Source organism: Emydura macquarii, unplaced genomic scaffold (genome assembly GCF_026122565.2).
Source record: "Emydura macquarii macquarii isolate MOO-44397 ecotype Brisbane River unplaced genomic scaffold, CSIRO-AGI_Emac_v2 contig_480, whole genome shotgun sequence".
Taxonomy (NCBI): domain Eukaryota; kingdom Metazoa; phylum Chordata; order Testudines; family Chelidae; genus Emydura; species Emydura macquarii.
In genome coordinates, this window is record NW_027130617.1 from 131,224 (window position 1) to 153,170 (window position 21,947).

Sequence of the window (21,947 nt, forward strand, 5' to 3'; positions counted from 1 at the left end):
CTACTGAATCTACAACAAGGAGAAGATTTTGGGAATGAGGTTAGACGAGAATTTGAGGGTTTAATGATTTAAATTATTTTAGATATATTTGATATTAGGATACGTTCTATTAGGAAACAGTGAAAGAATAGTTAAAGCCCTTGCACTTTCTAAACTTCCTTTTTCTTCCTAATTATTTGTCACCTATATACCATGACTATCGCGTAAGATGATAAACTATTTTCTTTCGCTTGCTTTTCCAAAATTGAAGATTTAAAGTCACTGATTTCATTAATCTTTTAATAAATGTAAGCAAATTACTGTTCTGGAAAGAGCCTTTTAAATTAATTTACACTGCAAAAATGTGGAAATGGGCATACCAGTGAGGACTTCAGCTCAGTTTGATTCTGTGCTCATAAAACAAGGATGAACTATTCCAATCTTTTATTACTGCCTGAGGATTACAGTTTACTACCACCACATCGCTCAACCATTTGAGGCCCAAATGTTGGAAATGTTCTAAAAGACTGAAGAAAGATTAAGAGCATAAGTATTGTTTATAGCCTCATCTTCATAATTCCAGTATTCAGGTATGAATTAGAATAAAAAAATGTAACCAGGTTTGTCTGGGATGAAGTTAAAATTTTAGTTTAAGGTGAGGGATCATCAAGAGGTTTAATTTCCTGTTCTTTTCCAATTGTGATCTTAATGAATTGGCCATAACCTTTAAGCCTTCTAGTATGCTTTCCATTATCCACAAAAAGGTTTATTTGGAAAGGGAGATGCAGACAGGTGAACATTTATTTCCATTAATTGCCAAGTATGGGATTAAAGTATCCTTAAAAGATGTTTGAGAACCTATTTTCAAGAGACCTTCTATAAAAGATTTTTAAAAGCCTTTAAAACCACAAGAAACACTATAAATATACATCAAAATGTGTCTTCACATATGTAAACAAACCTATTTTTTCCTTGCACTCAACAAAACTGTTCAGAAAACTATAAGTTCAAATAAACTACAAAACTTGATAGCCATATTAATCTTCTGATGGCTAATGGCTTAGTAAGTTAGGTGGAATGTTATGATCTGATCATGAATGTTCATTATTTGACATATTCTGTACAGTTGGAGCAGTATCAAGCCCTAATAAAGTTCCAAGGTAAGACTGGTCTCTAGGATCCAACATTTGCTCAGGTCTCACGGGATGAACTATATTTGCAGGCTGGGGAGTGAGCGTATATTTTTCCAGAAATGCCAAATCCGTTGCTCGTTGATAATCTGGCTGCTGAGTCTGTGGAGGAAGAATGCCATGAGACTGGGGTGAGAGAGTAGCGGTATGCTGTACTAGATCAGCTTGAGGTTCAGGCATCTGAACTGGTACCAGTGTTACTGGCACACATACTTCTGCTGGTACATTCTGTAGCATAGATTTGGCTTCTGTTTGGTAGACTTTGGACTGCTCCATGTATTGTTTAGATTCAGCTTGGTAAACCTTGTCATCAGGTGTGTACTGTACTGGCAAGGAGATTAGTTTTTCCTCAGAAGTGGTTATTGTTTCTTCTGCAGCCTTTGATCCATGCACATGGTCAATATGGTATTTCAACTTGTCTTTTCGTTTAAATGTTGCATTGCAATGCTGGCAGTTAAAAGGCCGAGCATCTGAATGAATAACCATGTGTTTTGTTAATGTCTTCTTAATTCTAAAGGACTGACTACAAATTTGACATTTGTATGGTTTCTCACCTGTAGGAGAAAAGGAGTCAGCATTAATACGTAAAATGTGAAGTCTAGTATCCCTATATAAAAGTCATTGTTGGGGGTGGGAAGTATTTTATATAAAAAATATGGTAACAAGTAGCTCCACTGGAAAAAATATGTTTGGCAACTAGGAAAACAGCAGTTCACTTTAAAAAAAAAAAAAAAGTTATTTTGAAGTGATATCAGTATAGCATTCTCCTCAAATCCAACTAGTTGTGATTTCTGCCAAGTGCATATGAAGGAGACCAGTCAATAAACCCAACAAAGAATACAATAACATGAATGTTATTCTTATTGTTAGAGAAGCTCAATTACTTTCTTGCAGAAGAGGCAGAGAATGCCAACCTGAGTGTATTAAAACACTAACCTTTCCACTGGGTAGCTGGGTTCCAAATCCTAATTTATGTTACAAATGAGATTAAGTATTCCCTAGATCTCCAGATTGATTGGAAGGTATGGGTAAATTTACTAAGAATATACAAGCATCACTAAAACAGATGGATGATTCAGAACACACGCTAAACCAGGAGCTCCTTTGCTGAGAGAAATCAAGAAGGAACTGACTGGTACATTCAGAAGGCAGTATTCATACTCAGCAAGGGGATGGCACACAACAAGCAGTAGGGAGCTCAGTTCATGCTCTATCTTGCTACTGCTGCCATAAAGGGTCATAAAGCCTGAAGAGTTAGAAGAATTCTGTCAGTCTTGTCCTAATTTAACATTATTTGGCGACACTCCAAGTTGGCAGTAACAGAGTAATAGTTAGAAGTTTTACCTGAATGTGTCCTAAAATGCATTTCCAAACTTGACTTCCCTTTAAAAACTTTCTTACAGACTTCACACTGATGAAATGTTGCTTTATATCTGCAAAGAAGAAAACATGTTTACATTAGAAGATCAGGTTTTTCCAAGGTCTCAAATATGTACATAACCTTTAAAGATTCCACAAACTGCATAAGAGTCACATATTTCTGTATTTCTCCTCTACATTTATATTACATTAGGGCTGGCAAACAATTAAAAAATTAACTATGATTAATCGCAGTTTTAAAAATCACACTGTAAAATATTTAAATATTTTAAAATAATATCAAGTGAGCCGTGTATACTTTGTGTTCTGCTTGAAATCAATATTTGAAAATTTAGAAAACATCCAAAAATATTTAAATCGCACTGTTAAATATTTAAATACTGTAACAAAAAATAAATATTTTTCAATTCACCTCATACAAGTATTGTAGTACAATCTTTATTGTGGAAGTGCAACTTACAAAAGTAGAATTATTATTTTTATTTTATTTTATTTTATTTTTTTTTAACATAACTGCACTCAAAAATAAAACAATGTAAAATTTTAGAACCTGCAAATCCACTCAGTCTTACTTCTCGTTCAGCCAAATTGCTAAGACAAAACAAGTTTGTTTATATTTACAGGAGATAATGCTGCCTGCTTCTTATTTACATCACCTGATAGTGACAACAGAGCTTCACATAGTACTTTTGTAGCTGGCATTACAAAGTATTTATGTGTCAGATATGCTAAACATTCGTATGCCCCTTCATGCTTCGGCCACCGTTACATAGAACCTGCTTCCAGGCTGATGATGGGTTCTGTTCAACAATGATCCAAAGTAGCACATTCATTTTCATCATCATGAGTCAGATGCCACCAATAGAAGGTTTGGGTTCTGTAGTTTCTGCATTGGAGTGTTGCTCTTTCAAGTCTTCTGACAGCATGTTCCACACCTCACCCTTCTCAGATTTTAGAAGGCACTTCAGATTCTTAAACCTTGGGTTGAGTGCTATAGCTATCTTTAGAAATCTCACACTGGTACCTTCTTTGCATTTTGTCAAATCTGCAGTGAAAGTGTTCTTAAATCAGACAACGTGTCTGGGTCGTCATCCAAGACTGCCATAACACGAAATATATGGCAGAATGTGGGTAAAACCACAGAGCAGGAGACATACAATTCTCCCCCAATATGGAAATGTTTAAATTTTTAATTTAAATAAATACCTACTTTTGCCAAACTTTCTCTCCTAGATGAACACTTTTGTAATGGACAGTTAGGTGGTCTCTACGGCCAAAACACTTCCCACACTCTTCACACTGATGTGCTTTTTCACCTTTAAAAGGAGACCAGTAACAAATATAAATTAAATTGTAACAAGAATTAAAATTTCAGAAAAAGTACAAACGTGTTTAATAGAAAGGCTCTAGACAATCAAAAGCTCTTCCATATCTCAAAAGGGTTTCTCTATTACCCAAAGCAATGAGTTCGAGATTGATCCAGGCAGAAATGTAGTTTTTACCCATCTCTTCATTTTTGGCCTCTTCTCCCTCCTATACAGTAGCTAATCTTCATGGCTGGGGGACCTTACCCAATATATCTCCAGAGAGAAGAGGAAGGAGATGGATGAGAATGACTGAAAGTTCACTCTCTTTCATGACATTTCATCTTTAACAATCCAACCTCCAAGAGCTTTTAAAAAAGGCCAAAATTTTAGAGTAAATGTAGGACTTTTGACTCTGGCACTGCCAGTTCAACAATCAGTTTTAAGAACTGAATGCTACATCCAAATGTTAATCCTTTTTTTCTGAATTTCAATAGTTACCTTTTATCTTTTATGTTGTTTAAAAGTTCGATGGTTCTTTAGAGTCATCTTGAGATCTTTCACAAAGTGGCAGAATGTTTCTTCTCATGTAAGTAGAGGAAGTTTGGACAGTCAAAGTAAGTAACTTTCTAGAGTAAAAAGCAAATAGAGTAGAAAAAGGGATTTTTTTGTATCTGAGTTTTCAAAGATTTCTTTGTTTTGTAGCGGGTGTTAGGGTTTCAAACACTAAATAATAAGCTGTCTTATTCAAACAAAGGCTCACGAAGTTAAGACCTTGATCACTTTCATATCTTCACACTGTTCTGCAAAGTAATTTCCACTCTCTAGGGAATCTTATATTCCCTTCGGAGCCTATTCTGGATGAAGAAAGAAATCCCCAATCATTCCAATACTTCTTTTCCTCTACAGATCTGATGCCCTTCCCATTTTTCCCCAAAGTGCAAGATAGCTTAGGGGAGGGAGGGAAATGTTAAAAACCACTTTCTTCTGTTCTTCCACCTGCCTTGCTGTGCTCAAGAGTTGGTTCTCCCAACTACCTATCCACAATGGGGAACTTGAGAAACCTAAACAGCAAGTCTCATTTTCCCATCTTTGTACCCTATATTAAAGTGATCAGGGTGCAAACTTTGACAGAGACTGTGTGAATGACAGCTTCTTTTGTGTTATGGTGTTAATGTTTCAAACAACTGCTATTAAAAAAGAAATCTTAACTCAAAAAAAAAAAATCCTCCTTTATCACATTTGCTTTTTTAAAACAAATAAAGCAACAAATGTTACACCTTTTGACTGGCCCTCAACTCTCTGTATTAACACAGAGGAAACATTCATCCCTTAAACTTTGCAAGTGTTTGAAGAGATAAATAAACCCTAGCTTAGAGCACTAAAAGTATTATTTGTCACAGGCTTAAATACCACTCAAAACCTTAGAAAAAAGGTATAAGCATCCACAATTAATTTTCTGCTCACTTTTATTTCATTAGATACTTTGAGCAAGCTTCCAAAGATATTGCTTACCTGAGTGTATTTTTTTGTGTTTTGTTAGATGGTCATGTCGAATAAATGTTTTCCCACACTCTTCACATTCATACCTCTTGTCATCATGGTGAACTCGCAGATGAAGTCTATATTAATATGTAGAGAAATTCATGTCACTGTTCAAGTTTAACATGTTTTTGGTCATAAATGAGATTATTAAAATGGCATCTTTCTCAACAGATCTGCATGCAGAACCAGTACAGCTAATAGGATAGGAAGCTGCATTCCTATACATACAACTAAAGAATTATTAAATAACTTCCAGTTGCAGAATCTTTTACTATTCTTAAGTGAGCCAGAAAGACCACAGCTCTACTTTCAAATCCCAAATTAAATGTGCAGTGCTTGCAATATCATCTTTTTCTTCTTTACTTGTAAAGCTAAGCAAACATGATATGGAAGTCATTGAGAACCCAGGATGTCATTTTAATTACTTTTTAGAATGTAACTTCACCTTAATGAACATGAACATGGAAACTGCAGTCCACTACTTCCTATGGCTTTTCCCCCAAACAGCAAAGTTTGCAGAAGGGCTGGAAGAAGTCAATTTCAATATAAATTGTATTACAGTTGAGGAAAAGAACAATGCTAACATTTTGTTTCTTGAAGTTTGTCAAACTGATGAAATAAATATTTTTAGCATGTGAAAGGGATACTCTCATGTAATTTTAAGCCCCAAATTTAGATTGTTAAAAATAAAAAGGATTTTACCACCAATATGAATCTAAATTTCCAAGATTTCTTTAAGTTAAAAAACAGTTTTGAAAAATGTTTACTTGTGTTGGAAACCCAAATCAAACATTATCAATGTAATTCTTCAAGGTATGTGGGAAAAGAACATATATAAATCACCATCTAGAAGGTGGTAGCTTAATCTCTTTCAACAGAATCAGAATCTGCTTCATTACCTGTAGGAACTTCCATGACGAAAACTCTGTCCACAAATACTACAAAGGTGAGGCTTCTCCCCACTGTGAATTCTCAAATGCTCTTTCAAAGTTGTTCTAGGTTAAAAAAACAAAAATAATATTTTAGGAACTCAGCATTTTAACTACTTTAGATGGAATCATGTTCTCTAACTCTGATGCATCACTTTAGGTAAACAAAGAATTAAATACTCAAGTATTTGTATCAAATTACACAGAATATGGACAAATAAAGTTCCCGAACTTCATTCATCATGTAGTCTTCTCTCCTCAGGTTTGTTCTAGAAACAAGATACTCTTAAAGGAACACCTTATATTGAAGTACATAAGGAATGCATGTATGTACAAAAAATGTATTTTTTGCTAATATTTTCTATACTGTCCCCATGGTTATTGACAATTTTTGTCTTCATGATGGTTTATCCCTCCGCAGCACAGCACAACTTCTTTTTCAGCCTGATCCTGATTTTAAGATATTGGTTTACTGCATACACCCTAATGTTCAGTTTGTGTAACTGAAATCACTGGAACCTCTCTTTGCTTTTTTCTGCTTATGTGAAAAGAAAAAAATTCAATGCAAAAAAAAAATTACAGCAAATCTGTAGTTTAAAGTCAAAAAAGAAAAATCAAAATTATTTTCTTTATTGCAAACTTAATTCAGCATAGGGCTTACGCTCCATATGCGCTAATGTGAAAGTATGCAGCCCTGCCAATTTGTGGTTGCACTATCACATTTTGTCTTTTCTTTTTCTAATTCTTCTTTTCTGTGACTTTGTGAAGCCACTCAGGCAAGAGAGGAAACCGATAGACAATACAACTGAACCAGTGAAGTTGACCATTCTCAAAGTGCTACTAAATATATAAGTTGCTTGAAACAAAAAGTTTCTCTAGTTTATTTTAGTTAGTAATTTTAGGTGTTACCAGTAATAGGTAAAATATTTTCAGTTAGAAGCACTGATATTTTTAAATTTGCCATTGAAACTAGTAACTTCAAATATATTTACTTGTGTGCACGTATTCAAGTAAATTACATTAACTTAGGTTTATTTCAAAGTTGTTGGTTTTTTACCAGCAATTTGCGTTACAAGGTAAAAGTGAGTTACAGGGAATTGAAAAGCTTGCTGGGCTTTTGTATCTTATTTACTGGCTTGTTATAATATTTGTACATTTTTTTATTTAAATGCGTACACGCCCTTCAGTTCTGTAATTTTAAATTCTGCTATTTCACTGTGTTCTGCTAGATTGCTCTATCTGCTGGAAAAAAACTAACAAAACTAGTCCCACTTGGGGCCAAATCCTCCTCCCACAACACTCAATGAGAGCCAGCTGCAATATGGAATGAGCCCATAGGGAACAGATACAAGCTCAGAAATTCTCAATATATGATACGATCTCTTAAGATGTTTGGAATATCTAAACCCCAGTGACTAAAAAGTAGAGATGACTGATGACAAAAGAAGAATATAATTTTTATAATACTCTCAAAAGGGGGGAAAAAATCATGAGATTCAAATATAAATGATATTAACATCAGGTTTAATGTAAAAGATGATGTTTCAACCACTGTTTAAAAAAAGACAGCTGTGCAAAGCATCTGTGCTGAACCTACGTGAAAGTCTGTTTCAAAACTCATACCAGGTTTCTCATACAACCAGCTAAGTATTAACCCCTGCAGAACAAAAACCTTTTTCTACAGATTTATACAGATTTTAAGGGCCATCCACTGGGCCAGCTATATAAAAATGCTTATTTTGTGTTCTGCATGAAAAATTAAGCATCCAGCATACCAGGTGCTATATAGGTGGTACAGATATGTAACTTTGTAACGGCACAACACACTACCCAGATTTTAACACTTTAAATTATACGTGGCTAGAAATCAAGAAGTTTCGCTCCATTTAGGAAAAGAAGAGGGGGGGAGGGAAGGATGAGTTTTCCCAACCAATTTTTTTAAATCTTCCATGAAATCTTATTTGAGAGGGAGGAAACGGCAGGGGAAAATACACAGACACGCCCCCATCTATAGAAGGCCAGAACTTATCTCCAAATTCTCTCTGGCCATTCCTATAAATTGTTCTTCTTTTTCCTGTTATGTTCAGCAATGCACTTGTGGCAGAAAAATCTCATTCCCTCTTCAGTTACATAGCTTGTGAAGGATGTTCTTGCACAAAATGCAGCAAATTCAAATACAGCCAACAGACTTCACCAGTATGTCTTCTACATTTGGTGTTTTGTAGTCAGTCATGTCTGCTTCCCACCCGCATATTTAAATCATGCCATAAATGCATATGTTTGTGGCAAATACTGCTTCTTTAAAACACTGGCTAAAACTTAAAACTCTGAAAATAACTGATTTTAAAACCTCAAAGCTATTCACTTTCTATATTAAAATAGCATCTTATGCCAAGCCTTGATTGAGATATTCCTTCTTACCTTTCTCTTACTGATTTTCCACATATAAAACATATCCATTTTCTCTTTCCCCCATGAGTACATTCTATATGGCGTTTTAGATTTCCAGTGTCATTGAACTGACGACCACAAATGTCACATGGGAAAGGTCCTGAAAGGAGATAATCAGAACTGCTATTACGTTGTGAGTAATTACATTACGTCAAAATCAGATGTATATTTTGGGTCACTGATGCATGCCTTATTCAAGCTACAAGACATAAGGCTAGTTTAATCAGTTATTGATTATTACATAAGTGAGGCATATTATTTTGCAGTACATAAAATTTAAACATTTGAGTGTTTTGCACTTCAGATGTCAACAGTTTAATTTGATTTTGAAAATCTAATGCTTTGAATTCATGTACAACTACTATACAAACATAACAATTTAGGACCAATATTAACAATGATGTTAGCCCGCCTGGATTCTTCCAAAACCAAATTCCAACCACCAACACATTCATGTCTCCTTTTTAAAAAGAGCCTGGGAGAACCCACAGATCTTCGGCATGACCTGGAAGTCAACAAATCTGGTTTTCGGCAACCTTCAATGTGAATAGGAACCAAACCAGGTATCTATAATATCAATTACTTCACCGTGTCTGGGGGTGCAATTCCCATCTTGAAAAGACATACCCATGCTATCTCTGATCACTGCAACAGGAGGGGCTTGCTGGCATGAGTACGTACATGCCGTTCATGCAGTGGTAACTACGTTCTACTCACTCCAATCTATACAGTTCAATCAGCGCTAGTGCGAGTGTATCACCTCAAGCTGGGAATCACAAGTCCAGCTCAAAGTGTAGAAATACCCTCACATCCCAGCTGTTGTGGTATCAGAAAAATACTACAAGAGACTGCACAGTTCATAATCATTTGAATACCTTTAGAAGTTAATATTCATCTTATATCTTCAGGTTTTGTTTTATTGAAGTTTCCAGATTATGGGGATATTTCTCCCTCCTAAAAGAATCTATTATATGTATAGACAGTGGTGCCTTAAGGCCCCAGTTGAGTTTGCAAACCTACTGTGCTAGATGCTGTTCATACACAAAGCAAGGAAGTCTCTGTCCTTATGAATTTATAATCTAAATAAACAAGAAAATGGTAGCAGAAAGCCAGTATTATCCTTATTTTAGGTGGGGAACTGAGACATATAGTTCAGCTAACTCCCTAAAATCATACAGGAAGTCTGTGACAGAGCTAGGAACAGAGTCCCAGTCCAGTGCCCTAACCACAAGATGAGTCATCCCATTCTCTGCTCCTCCAAACATAAAATATTCCAGGAAAAGTTTAAAAAACTAGTGAAAAGTATTTATCTCCTTTCCCTACTGATGCTCATGTACAATATGTACATCTAACAATCATTAAGTTAACTGATAATACACATTAATTAACACACACACTACACCGTCAACCATAACCAGAATGGCCCAGTCAGCTAGCCCAAACATGGCTTTTGTATATAGTACTGTTATTTTGATGCAATGATATTTTTTAAAATATGCAGTTAAATGAAAAATCAAAAAATAGTATCAAGCTATTGCTTTTTTAAAAGCTTTCAAAAGATTTTAACAAAATCTAATAAAATAAAATATTTAACAGGAGCAAGGTGAAAGAAAAAAATCAAACTCAGCACCCACTGGAGGAAGAATGTTTTACTTCTAAATTACTGTTTTTCATGTAAGAAGGTGGTTTTTATACCAAGATGGAATTTTTCTTGATGCTTCAGTCTTGCAAACCGAGATTTAAAGTGCTCTTCACAATAGGTACACTTGAAGGGTTTATCCTGAGTGTGAAGAATCATATGTTCTTCCAAATGAGGTCTTCGAGTGAAAGATTTCTTACAAATCTAAGATGACAAAATACTTGGTCAAACATTACCTAGAGACAAACTTAGGAATTTTTTTTTTTTTTATTTCTATAGTCTCTTAACACACTGAATTATGTGATTATTTATAACCAAATAACTTAATTCAAATCCAAGGGCAGGAAATTCCAGAAGTTGTGAAAGTTAGAATGTTTCGCTGCTTATACATAGGCTTGGCAAAATTAATTATTTTTTAAAATAATTTTGATGGATAATATAGATTTATTTTGAAGTATTTAGATTTTTTTCTAAATTTAGATGTTCACAGCTGCACAAAATTATTGGTTTTAAGCATTTAGATTTTTATCAACTTATTTTCACAATTGCAGGAAATTATGGGTGGATGTTAGACAATTTTCACAGTAGTAGACTTTGAGGTTCAAAAAGTTAAAGTTTCATAAAACATTAAACAAACAGTCAACATCACACGTCAAAATGTAATAAGTAAATATCCTTAAATCAACTATTTTTAATATTTATTCGCTAGGCCATTTGTAAGAATCCTAATTCACAAATCTAGATCATTGGATTGTGCTCATGAAGTCTTATTCTGCCTGTCTGTAAATTTCAATTCTCAAAAGGAAATATTTTCCTCCATTTGTGTGTGTGTATGGTGAAATCAACATTTACCGATAAAAAGTCTAATCATTCCAAGCCTACTTACAACTGCTTCTACTCCCATTTTTAGTACTCAAATGTGTCTGGGAATTTATCTAGTATTCCTACATGGTCAAAAAGTGTATGTGGAGTAAGTCCTACGGTTCAAACACTGACTACTACTACTGCCTACTAGATGGGCATGCATTTATTGCATTTGAGCGGAGGAGCCTCTTTCAAGCAAGGCCACAACTTTAGGGCCTTCCCTCATTCTGTTAATCAGTTATGCATGATAAAATCCTATTCCTACTCTCAAGTTCTTCCTAACCATATTTCCAATGTGCATCCAATGTTAGAGAAATTAACAGTACTTCAATTTAAAACTCAGCTAACACAAAGGATTATTATTTATTTTTAAAGGCAGGGCTTTCTAAATCTACTAACTCATTTGCTGTGGCAAGTATCAAACTTCCCAAGCAAGGGCAATCAAAATCTAAGTTTGCTCTTTTTAATTTCACATTTAGTAAAGATATGGGATTTGTAAAGAGCTGTACGTCTCATCTAAAAGACAGAACGTCATGTCACATAATGCCTCTGAAACCACTATCTGCATCAGGTCACAACAGATAAAGAAAAAACTACTGAATAAACACGTCTACTTCCTACAGCATCTGTCTGTCTCCCAACCAATTACTAACCAAGCCCAACTTGCTTTATAAGCTTTAGCAGAGTAACATGTTAGGGCTGGCATTGATATGAACTTCTGAATATACAGCAGACTTAGTATAGGTACAACCATGGTGTTGTTGGCATAAATATTTTGATTGCTTAAAATGTTCCACTTCTTGTAAAAACATGATTAGGAAATAAAATCTGATTACATTTGACACTACAAAATTGGGAGGGTGAAGCAGGGGCGGAAATCACACAGGAAAATTTCCATACTAATTGTCACTTCTTTGATACCCAATTCCTTGGGGAAACCTAGAAAAGACATCTATGGCTTTATATCTAGAGCTAGATTTGGGAGGTCTGCACTTAAAGCCTATTTTGGTATCTGATTATTATTCAGTTGGGTATTAGTATACAGCCAAATGAGAAAATAGGAGGAAAAACTTTGCTCATATTAAATTACACTTTTAGTCTTCCCCTTCAGGAGTACCTCCAAGACTACACGTTATGGGGCAGTGTATGATTAAGATAAAAGAAATCGGAAGTGTCAGGCTAGTAGGGCCCTCAAGAACTCTAGTCCAGCCCCCTGCACTGAAGCAGGACCATGTATATCTAGACCATGCCTGACAGGTGTTTGTCCAACCTGTTACTGAAAACCTATTCCAATGCTTAATTATCCTTATAATTAAAAAGTTTCTCCTAATATCTCACCAAAGTCTCGCCTGCTGCAGATTAAGCGATTACATCTTGTCCTGCCTCCTGTGGACATGGAGAACAATTGAGCACTGTCCTCTTTATAACAATGCTTAACATACCTGTATATTTACTGATTCCCTGAGTCTTCTTTACTCAAGACAAAATATGCCTAATTTTTTAAAAATCTTTCTTCATATATCAGGTTTTCTAAACCATATATCATTACTGTTGCTCTCCTCTGGACTCACACAGTATTCCAGCTGAGGCCTCACCAATGTTCAGTAGAGCTGAACAATTACCTCCCATATGTTACATGACACTCCTGTTAACACACTCCAGAAAGATATTAGCCTTTTAGAAACTGCATCGCATTCTAGACCAATGGTTCCCAACCCATGGCACACGGGGTCTTTCAGAGTGGCCTGTGGCTCCCCTCCTGCTGGCTACAAAAGGGAGCCGTTACTTAAGTATCCACACAGAGCGCGTTGCCAATGCAGGTTCCTGGCTGCAGCCAAGGCGATGGGAGATCAGCACTTCCCTCCAGCGGCTTTAGCAGGGAGCATGGCAAAGTGCTCCACCTGGGTCCTTAGTTCTGGGGTCCCTGCTGGAGCCAGAGGAAGGACAGCACTGATCTCCTGTCCCCCTGGCTGCAGAAGGGAGCCACTGCCTAGGGACCCAGGTAGAGCGCAGGGGGACAGGAGATCCTCCTTGCTGAACTCCTTCCCTTCTGGCTGCAATGGAGGGGAGAAGGGGGGGGAGGCTGCTGGCAGACACTAGGGGCTCTTCAGGGTTGTAAAAATCATGTTTGTGGCCCTCGAGCCAAAAAGGTTGGAAACCACTGTGCTAGACTCTCATTCAACTTGTGATCCACTATAAGCTCCTGGTATTTTTCAGCAGTACTACTACTTAGCCATTTGATTAGTGCATTTGATTTTTCCTTCCTAAACATAGTACTTTGCATTTGTCTTTATTGAATTGCATCATACAGATTTCAGACCAATGCTCCAATTTCTCAAGGTCATTTTGAATTTTAATTCTTGCAACTTCTCCCAGCTTGGTGTCATGTGCAAATCTGATAAGTACACTATCCACTTCATTACCCAAGTTATTAATGAAAATATTGAATAGTACCAGACCCAGGACTGATCCCTGCAGACCCCACTAGATTCCTCCCAGTTTGATAGCAAACCTCTGATAACTATTCTGAGTATGTTTTTCACTAATTTTGTACCTACCTTATAGTAACTTCATCTACATCATATCTCCCTAGTTTAAGAGAACATCAGTTGGAATTGTGTCAAAAGCCTTACTAAAAATCAAGATAGATCATGCCTATAGCTTTCCTCCTCTCCGCTAGACTGGTAATCCTGTCAAAGAAGTGTAATTAGATTGGTTTGGAATGATTTGTTCTTGACAAATTGATGCTGTGGCTCTTCCTTGTGATCCTATTATCATCTAGGTGCTTGCAAACTTGGCTAATAATTTGTTCCAGTATATTTTCAGGCACAGAAGTTAGAGAAACTATAGACCAGTCAACTTTTGTCCTCTTTGTTCCCCTTTTAAAGATAAGATTGCCTCTAATTTCTTAGTATTGGCTTTATTTTTTGCTAATCATAATACTCAACTCCCATTTAAAGTGAAATATACCTATTTTAATAATTTTCATGGCCAGAACTATTTTGTAAAATGAAATCTGGTACTTTCTAAATAGCCACAGAGTATTATGCATACACTAAAACAGTATTTAATAACATCAACTTGATGAACACAAACATTAACTTTCACTATGGCTTATACAGCTTATTGAGACTCCAGGGTGAATAATGCAATGAAAATAAAATACTCATTAAATCAAGTAATTTCTGTATAACTAATTTAAAAGAATCCCAGCAGAAAAACACTCAAATTATTTGATTTTTTTGTAAAATCAAAGTAATGCTTACATCACATTTCCAGCCTTCACTCTTCGTCTTTTTAATGGAAAGAAATTCTTGTACATTCTCTGGATGAAACCTAGGAGGAAAGATCAGTGAAAATGAGTAATGTTAGCTATAATTTCTTAACTGCTATATTATTTATATTAATGCACGTTAGTTAACACAGCAAGCAGTGCCAGGGTCCTGTTCTCTTGTTATTTCCAAGTCGATTTATTTTCACATTTGACTATCATATTTTAAACACAGCCTTTGTTCAAATACACAGTATATGAAATATTTATTGCTTGAGATGAAAGATTCTGAAGTTATATGCATTCAAACAAGTAAGTTAAGATCAGGTCAATATAGGTATAACATCAAATATATTTGTGTCTGCCCAAATCCAGATGGCCCTAGACAGCTCTAATGAAGATGTTAAACCTGGGTCACATTCTACCCTCTTCCTTTGCAAGTAAATAGAGCCTGCTAACATGATCATTTGTATCTAAATTGAAGCTCACCCAGTTTAAGATGATGCAGGCTTCAAAAATTTGGCTGTACACCATGAAAGCCAATTAAACCATACCATTGCAATCCAGTGAACAGACGAAAGCTGAGTGTCATCAGCATACTTATGACATTGAAATCCTGAAGACCTAACATATTCAAAAAATTTGACTAAAGACTCCTGCAATACCACATGCTAGCCCATAAGCCAGTTCCTTTGTATCACTTTATTATACTACTTTATTGGGCCTCTTAAAAAGAATATATCCCTGCCAAATTCTATAGGTGAATAAAAATATTTCATTTTTAGCTAAATCAAGTGCATCTGATAGACCTAAGACTCTGCATGGACATTTGATTTTCACCATTCACCAGGAGGATATCATTGCCCCCAAAACCAGTGCTGTCCCTGTATCAAGCCCAGGCCTAAAAACACACTGAAAGGGATCAGGGAAACAGGTGGACTCCAGATATAATCACATTTGCCATGCAACAAAAACTCACAATTTTACCTGAAAAGGGGAAATACAGGGTGATAACTGTTGGCAGCATCAACTTCAGTAAGTAGCTTTCTTGAGCTAGTTGAAGTTTGTAGTAGAAAGCTATGGTGGCACTATCACTTCACAACGCCCTAATACTTTGCATCTATGTGAACTTTTTCCATTTTCAATGCACTCTACAAACATTGCTTAATTTATCCTCATATCACCTTATATGGTATGTGACTTTCTGCTGTTAATTTTTATGTCCTGTTAAATATGTATTTTTAAAATTCTAGAAAGGAACCAAAAGTTAAATTGTTTTCCAGCATTTTGTGTTTGGGGCTGGAAAATATATTATGCAGAAGCAAAACAGACTATCCTGCTCATACTTACCTCTTCACATGTTTTGCTAGGGTCTTTTTGCTTGCATGCAGTTTATTACAGAATGGACATTTGTGCTCCTTCTTATGAAATTCTGTTTCATTATTATGTTTCTTTCTGTGAACTGTCAGATTAGATTTTGTGGAATAGCGCTGATGACAAATATCACACTCGAATGGCTTCTCACCTGTGTGTACACGGGTATGGATCTCGAGCTTCCCTACAAAATAAAATGTTAGTTTAAAATAGAACAATCATCTGCTATCATCAGCTTAAAGACACATATTGACTAGCAAACAAACTAACTTACATTCTTTACCATCTTCAGTACATTTATATTTTTGTTAGAATCTCCCATCAAAGTTTTGAGGCCTAAAACAATATGGGGCCTTACACAGTTCTGATTCAGAGCACACAGCTTAGGGTGTAATTGTACAGTTCTGTAGGATTGCTTTTAGCCAACCCTACAGAAATCTAGGCATATTCCACATACATATGAACAATTATTTTACTGATTAGTTTACAGGGATTATAGAGATAATTCAACTAAAAGGTCTCAAAATACTTTAATTTTTACTACTTTTAAAATGTGTTTTATTTTTACTCCATGCATTGTTACCACATACTGAGCCTACATATTCATCTCTGTAAAGCACTTTTGATTCTAAACTAATGAGATGCATTAGTTTTTCCTTTTTTAAATAGCCCAGTTCATGAAGTACCTCTTTCAAAATGGGGAGCAGTTTGGAAATTTAAAAACAGAACTTCATGTCATTCATTTTTGTACATTCAAAGACTAACAAAGACAGAGACCCTCATGCTTCATCCATGACTGGAGCACCAAGGCATTACAATACTAAAATAAAAAACTAATAATCTTTCCCCCATTCCTTCTACATGGTTTATCATTCTCATTCATGACTTGGCTAAAATTAGACCCCAATCTTGCAATGTGGGTCTGCCCATGTGGACTGGAAGTTGCTTTTATTTCTCTGTAACAACACCTACACACTACTTTTGGACACTCTAGAAAACACAAAGAAAGAAGTGTTTTATGGTTCTTAAAAACATCAATGGAATCAGGGGAGCCTATAATGGTTCTCTTTCCCCCTCCACTCCTCCTCCTCCCTCCATCTTTTAACACAAAAATTCTGTGGCTCTAAATTACAAGAGCACAAAGAGAAAAGTTTCAGACTTCATTTGTACCATCACTCAAGCTACTTCATTTTAAAAAAAAAACATACTAAAACTTCACAGATTATTCGCCTTTGCAGTCTAGACTTTCAGTATCAAAAAAATCAGCAACAGTTATCAAATTCAGATAATTTTCCACATATTTTTATTTTAAAAGAGAGATGTCTCACCTTTTTTAATGTTGAATAGTTTATTATTATATAATCTGTGACCTTGGACAACTCATTTCACCTCTGCCTCAGTATCCCCATCTGTAAAATGTGGATAATAATACTTACCAGGTTGTTGTTAGGATCAACTAGTTAATGCTTGTAAAGTGCTTTGAAGATGAAGAGCACTATATAAAAGCTATCAAGTATCTAGCTAATAAAGTTTTGTATGTATATTCAAGTGTTTTGCAACCAGAAAGGTCAAAAAACAAAATGGTCCCCCTCCTTAAAGATCAAATTTAAATACCATCAGAGCAAGCATGCCCAATTCCCTATAATGTACCAGTCTAAATACTTAAATCAGCTTTTCTTTTCCCAGATAATGACTATCAATTCTAAAATCTTAGGATGATAGGAATTTACAGTGGAAGTGTTAAAATGGTATCAAAAGGGCCTGATCTGATGAGGTGCTGCTTAACTCCCATGACTTCAATCATCAGTAGAGAAGGCTCAGTACCTCATAATCAAAGCCTAAGAACACATTAACTATCTCGGCTGAAGTGAACGATACCCCTGGAGAAGGAAAAACTGAGAGCTAAATCCATGGTGTCAATGGTACTGCTTATGTGAATAAGGCAGGCACGATCTAACCCTCAGTTTAGAAAGACAGAGGGAAAGCTTTGGGAACAGACTGAAGTGCTCACTCTCTAGATACCGAGGAACATTTCTCTCACCTAAACCAGAATATAACATATGATTAAAAGACTAATTTTCTTCGATAAAAGTAGTCTTATTTTATCCCACGCCTAAAATTTCAGCCAGCACGTCCCTCGATAAGTGGTATAAAATTAAATTTGATGACAGTCTCAGTGGATAGTGTCTTGAAAGTAAAAATGCAATTAGGCTAAACACTATCACTAGTGACCCACACAAAGAAAAGTTCTGCCTTCAGATTTCAACAACAAACTTACTAATGGCATGACCATTTAATATTGCAATCAGACCTAACAAATCTAAAAGTGAATTTAGTGTTATTCTATTTGACACGCAGATGTGTCAAAACATCTTATAAAATTAGTTACTATATTTGTACAAGCATACAAGGCTCATTTTGAAAGACATACATTCTTCAGTTGTGTACAATTGTGTTAGCAGCGTTATTACATTCTTCAGTATTTTTACACCATGTTTATTTAATGAGTCTAACAGACCTCATCTGTATTGCTTATGAATTACAGCTATGAAATTGTATATGTAAGTGTTTTCATCCTTAGGGAGCCACATGCTGGGGAGACAGTGCTTCTACCGTACAAAATAATTGCTTTTGTAGCCTTTAATATACCATAGCACTAGCAGACATGTCAGCTACCTTAATCAGCTAAAGTTGGAGAGTTGGGTGGAAAGTCAAGCCCATGTTTCAGATTTTTTACAATTTACCCTCTCCTCTGCTAATAAGTTACTTGACTCTCTCTCTCTTCATGCCTCTTTCATAAACTAACAAATGAGACCAAGAATGGGGGAAGAAAAAGATTGGTCATTTGCAGGATTTTTAATTTATTTAAGCACTCATTTATTCATTTCCTACTTTTAGCACTACAATGATAATTTCTGATTTTCAAAATTGATAAGTGGCATCTCAGACTAAGTTTTAGCAAACAAACATTAATTCTCTATAAACATAAAAGTCAGAAAGATTTATTTTCCACCTGAAAGTATCACCATGAGGCAAAGAGGAAGGAGACAAACTTTAATTGCTCTTACCGGTTCGATCAAATGTTTTGTCGCACTTGGGACATTGCAATAGTTTTTTGCTACTACTCTGAATGACGACGGGAGCGAAGCCTTCAGGAATATCTCCTCCTGAATCAACTGGCTCAGGACTCTCTTCAGGATCATTATGTTCTTTTTCACTTTGCTCATCAGTCTCAGAATCTTCATCTGACATTTCTTCTTCCTGACCCTCTTCATCTGCATTGCATTCACTTCCACTATCTTCCGATTCATTTTTATTACACATTTCTCTCTCAGAATGGACTTTATCCAAGTTGCTGTCAGACACATCGCTGCTGTCGTTATCGTTGTTATCAAACTTAGCTGGGCATTTACGGTTCCTTGTAGATCTTCTGGTAGAAATATCTGCTCTCTCAACCATTTTTAACCCATGTTTTTTTTCCAGTTGAAGGGATCTGTGAGCTTTAGCCAAGTGGTTTTCTAAGGATTTCTTGTAACAGAAGTTTCGACTGCAAAAAGTGCACTGATAACTATTTGATAGTTTACCAGTCAATTCATTGAGAGTTTCATCTGGTATTGGGTTTTTAATTATTACTTCAGATTGTATGCTGGAAATATTTTCATCATTGAGCAGTTTGACTGCATCTATAATGTCTAAAAATTTTGCTGCTTCCAACACTAAAGGGATTTCATTTTTATATACAAAAAACTCAGATGTGTACAGAAACTCAAGCAAATGCTGAAAAACAGAATGAGTTACATGATCTAGTGTAACAACCTCTGTGCTTGGGTTTTTGCTCAAACACGCATGAAAATAACTACTGCCAACAGCTACAACAACTTTGTGCGCACTAAATTCTTTTCCTTCTACTATTATGAGTAAGTCACAAAAAGATGGGTGCTTCTGTCTATCATCATTTAAATATTTAAGTAGATTTTTATTATACTGCAGTGAACTTAAGAGCTTTCTTTGTTCTGGTGATGGAGGAAGTTCTTGGGAACAATCAAGCTGGTCTGCAATAGCTACTTCTGCACATTTGGTGACAGTTTCTTGGTCAGAGTCTACTACAAGAATCCCACCAGAAGTATTTTTCTCATGGCCAAGATGTATCTTTTCATTTAGATGTCCAGGAAGCTTTCTCCTTTTCTTCATTTCAATAGTGCAGTTTTAATATCAGAAACTTCATAAGCAGCTACAAAGATTTATGGTGAAGCTTTACTTCAGTTCTGAATTTTTTTTAATAGACTGATGTAAATATTTTCATAATCTGCAAAAGAATATTAATAATTACACTTGTGAACCAATAGTGTGTTGTTTACTTATTAACACTATATACAATTCCTACTTACTTTTAATTGGGTTTGCATATTTTAAACATTTACTAAATTATTAAAATTCAGTCTCTTCTCTTTCTAGCTTACCATGTAACATTGCTGTGCATTGACAGAAGAAATAATATGTGGCATGTGTTTATCAGGCCACTGAACAGTATGCTCCTAGTTCGTGAAATGCTCTGAGATTGATGCAAGATATTCTTGAACAGAGATTTGTTTTGCTCTTTGCAGCACCTTTTCAGAATCAGAAAAGAATTAAAACCAAAACCCAGTATCAACATTAAATATTGTCCTTATTATCTGTGCATTTCTCTCGCTGACTAACTCTCTGAACTCAAAATGTTTAGGCCACTCAAATATTCTGGGCTCGATACCTTACACTCCATCCCCCTATTGACACCCGGGCGGAGTTTTTGCTCCTGCACAACAGCGGCGTGAGACTTGCTGTGCGGCTCAGCGAGATGTCGGGTGTCAAGTCAGCTCATTTTGCCTCCAAATGTCAAACCCTCAGCCCAGCACGTCCTTGCTTCAGCCCGGGATGCGGGGAGCAACCTCGTGCGTTTCAGAGTCAGTCTGTCTCGCTCCCCCCGCCAGAGGAGCAAAGGCCGGGGTCATTGCCGCACGGCCCCCACGGCACCCCGGACAGCCCCAGGGGAGGAAGAGGCGGGAGCTCCCTTGCTCCCCCCGGCTTTGGGACCTGAGCAGAGTCCCCAGCTCCCCTGCCTAGGGGCAGAAGGGCCCCCGGCCCCACATAATCGCCCCCCGCGCCCGCACCTGGCCCCGGGCCCCAGCGGGCTGTGGGGCTCCCCGGAGGGCGGCGACCCAATTACCGGGGAGGAGGGTGCGTAAAGCGCTCGCCGGGTGCCGCGGGAGCCGCCTACCAGCTGCAGAGACGCCGCTCAGCGCCGGACGCAGCCGCAGCCGCACCCACCTGCCCCGGAGCGGGCACTGCCCGGGGCTCCCCGCCGCTGCCTGTCGGCTGCCGCTGCACACCGCCGCCCCGCTCGCACACAGCGCCGACAACACAACACCGCCTCCCCCATTTCCGGGTTCCGGCGGCCCTGCGTCAGACGCAGCCAGCCTGGCTAACTCGGCCCTTCTGAGCACGCGCTGGCAGCAAGAGCGGGCGGCTGAACGTCGGGACGTGGCTGGCCGACGTGGTGTCCCGTGTGCGCTGCCCAGCCAGCGTCATGGGGAAGAGCCCCTCCCCCCAGAGCGGGCTGGGCGGGGACCGACTAGAGACCAAAGGCAACGGTCGAGCTGTCCTGGCCTTGGCCGCGGAGCCGCCTTCTGAATGGCCTCAGGCCCCAGTCCCCAGCAGCCCGTTACAGACTGAGCTAGGCCACGCCCCTGGGCAGGGCCCAGACAGGGAGGGGCGCACAGACAGACCGGGTGGGGCCCTGCGGCCTGATAGCTAGAGAGCTCAGGCAGCTGGACCACACGTACGGCAAAGAGGGGTGGTGGGGCCACCATCCCCACTTCTCTCCCTTCAGCGCGTCAAAGAGCATCGCTGGCCCCACGCTCCGCTTACACTCCCCGAGGCAGCATGGCTCTCTCCCCGCACAATGCTAGATACAGAAGCAGGCTGAGTCGCCTTGCTCCCCACATGGTGGGTTGGCTGGCCAGACACACTCTAGCTGATTATACG

General features: G+C 37.5%; 1 protein-coding gene and 1 long non-coding RNA gene across 4 annotated transcripts; one reads left to right on the top strand and one right to left on the bottom strand.

Moving 5' to 3' along the window:
- Window positions 1-718: 718 nt before the first annotated feature.
- Window positions 719-21,375, bottom strand: ZBTB41 (zinc finger and BTB domain containing 41). 3 transcript variants are annotated; one of them, XM_067538287.1, is made up of 11 exons: window positions 21,231-21,375; window positions 18,995-20,232; window positions 15,903-16,110; window positions 14,548-14,617; window positions 10,474-10,621; window positions 8,749-8,878; window positions 6,298-6,393; window positions 5,369-5,475; window positions 3,760-3,865; window positions 2,514-2,602; window positions 719-1,723 (listed from the first exon to the last, which is right to left on the bottom strand). In XM_067538287.1, the coding sequence occupies exons 2-11, from the start codon at window positions 20,115-20,117 to the stop codon at window positions 1,071-1,073; spliced, it is 2,730 nt and encodes a 909-aa protein (XP_067394388.1). In that variant the 5' UTR covers window positions 20,118-20,232; window positions 21,231-21,375; the 3' UTR covers window positions 719-1,070. The 3 variants fall into 3 exon arrangements, with proteins under 3 accessions (XP_067394388.1, XP_067394389.1, XP_067394390.1); XM_067538288.1 differs by having other exon boundaries at window positions 21,181-21,375; XM_067538289.1 differs by lacking the exon at window positions 21,231-21,375 and adding an exon at window positions 20,387-20,539.
- On the top strand, window positions 8,765-20,556 carry LOC137146800 (uncharacterized). The gene is made up of 3 exons (XR_010918054.1): window positions 8,765-8,911; window positions 9,251-9,341; window positions 20,382-20,556. It is a non-coding gene; the product is annotated as an uncharacterized lncRNA (long non-coding RNA).
- Window positions 21,376-21,947: the final 572 nt, after the last annotated feature.

What these genes read in the sequence shown, in the direction of transcription:
- ZBTB41 (XM_067538287.1), bottom strand. Translation starts at nt 20,117, where the DNA reads ATGAAGAAAAGGAGAAAGCTTCCTGGACATCTAAATGAAAAGATACAT. An exon ending in CAAAACATTTGATCGAACCG is followed by an intron (nt 16,111 to 18,994) that starts GTAAGAGCAATT and finishes TTTATTTTGTAG; the next exon opens with GGAAGCTCGAGATCCATACC. An exon ending in GGAAAATCAGTAAGAGAAAG is followed by an intron (nt 6,394 to 8,748) that starts GTAAGAAGGAAT and finishes TTTTTAACCTAG; the next exon opens with AACAACTTTGAAAGAGCATT.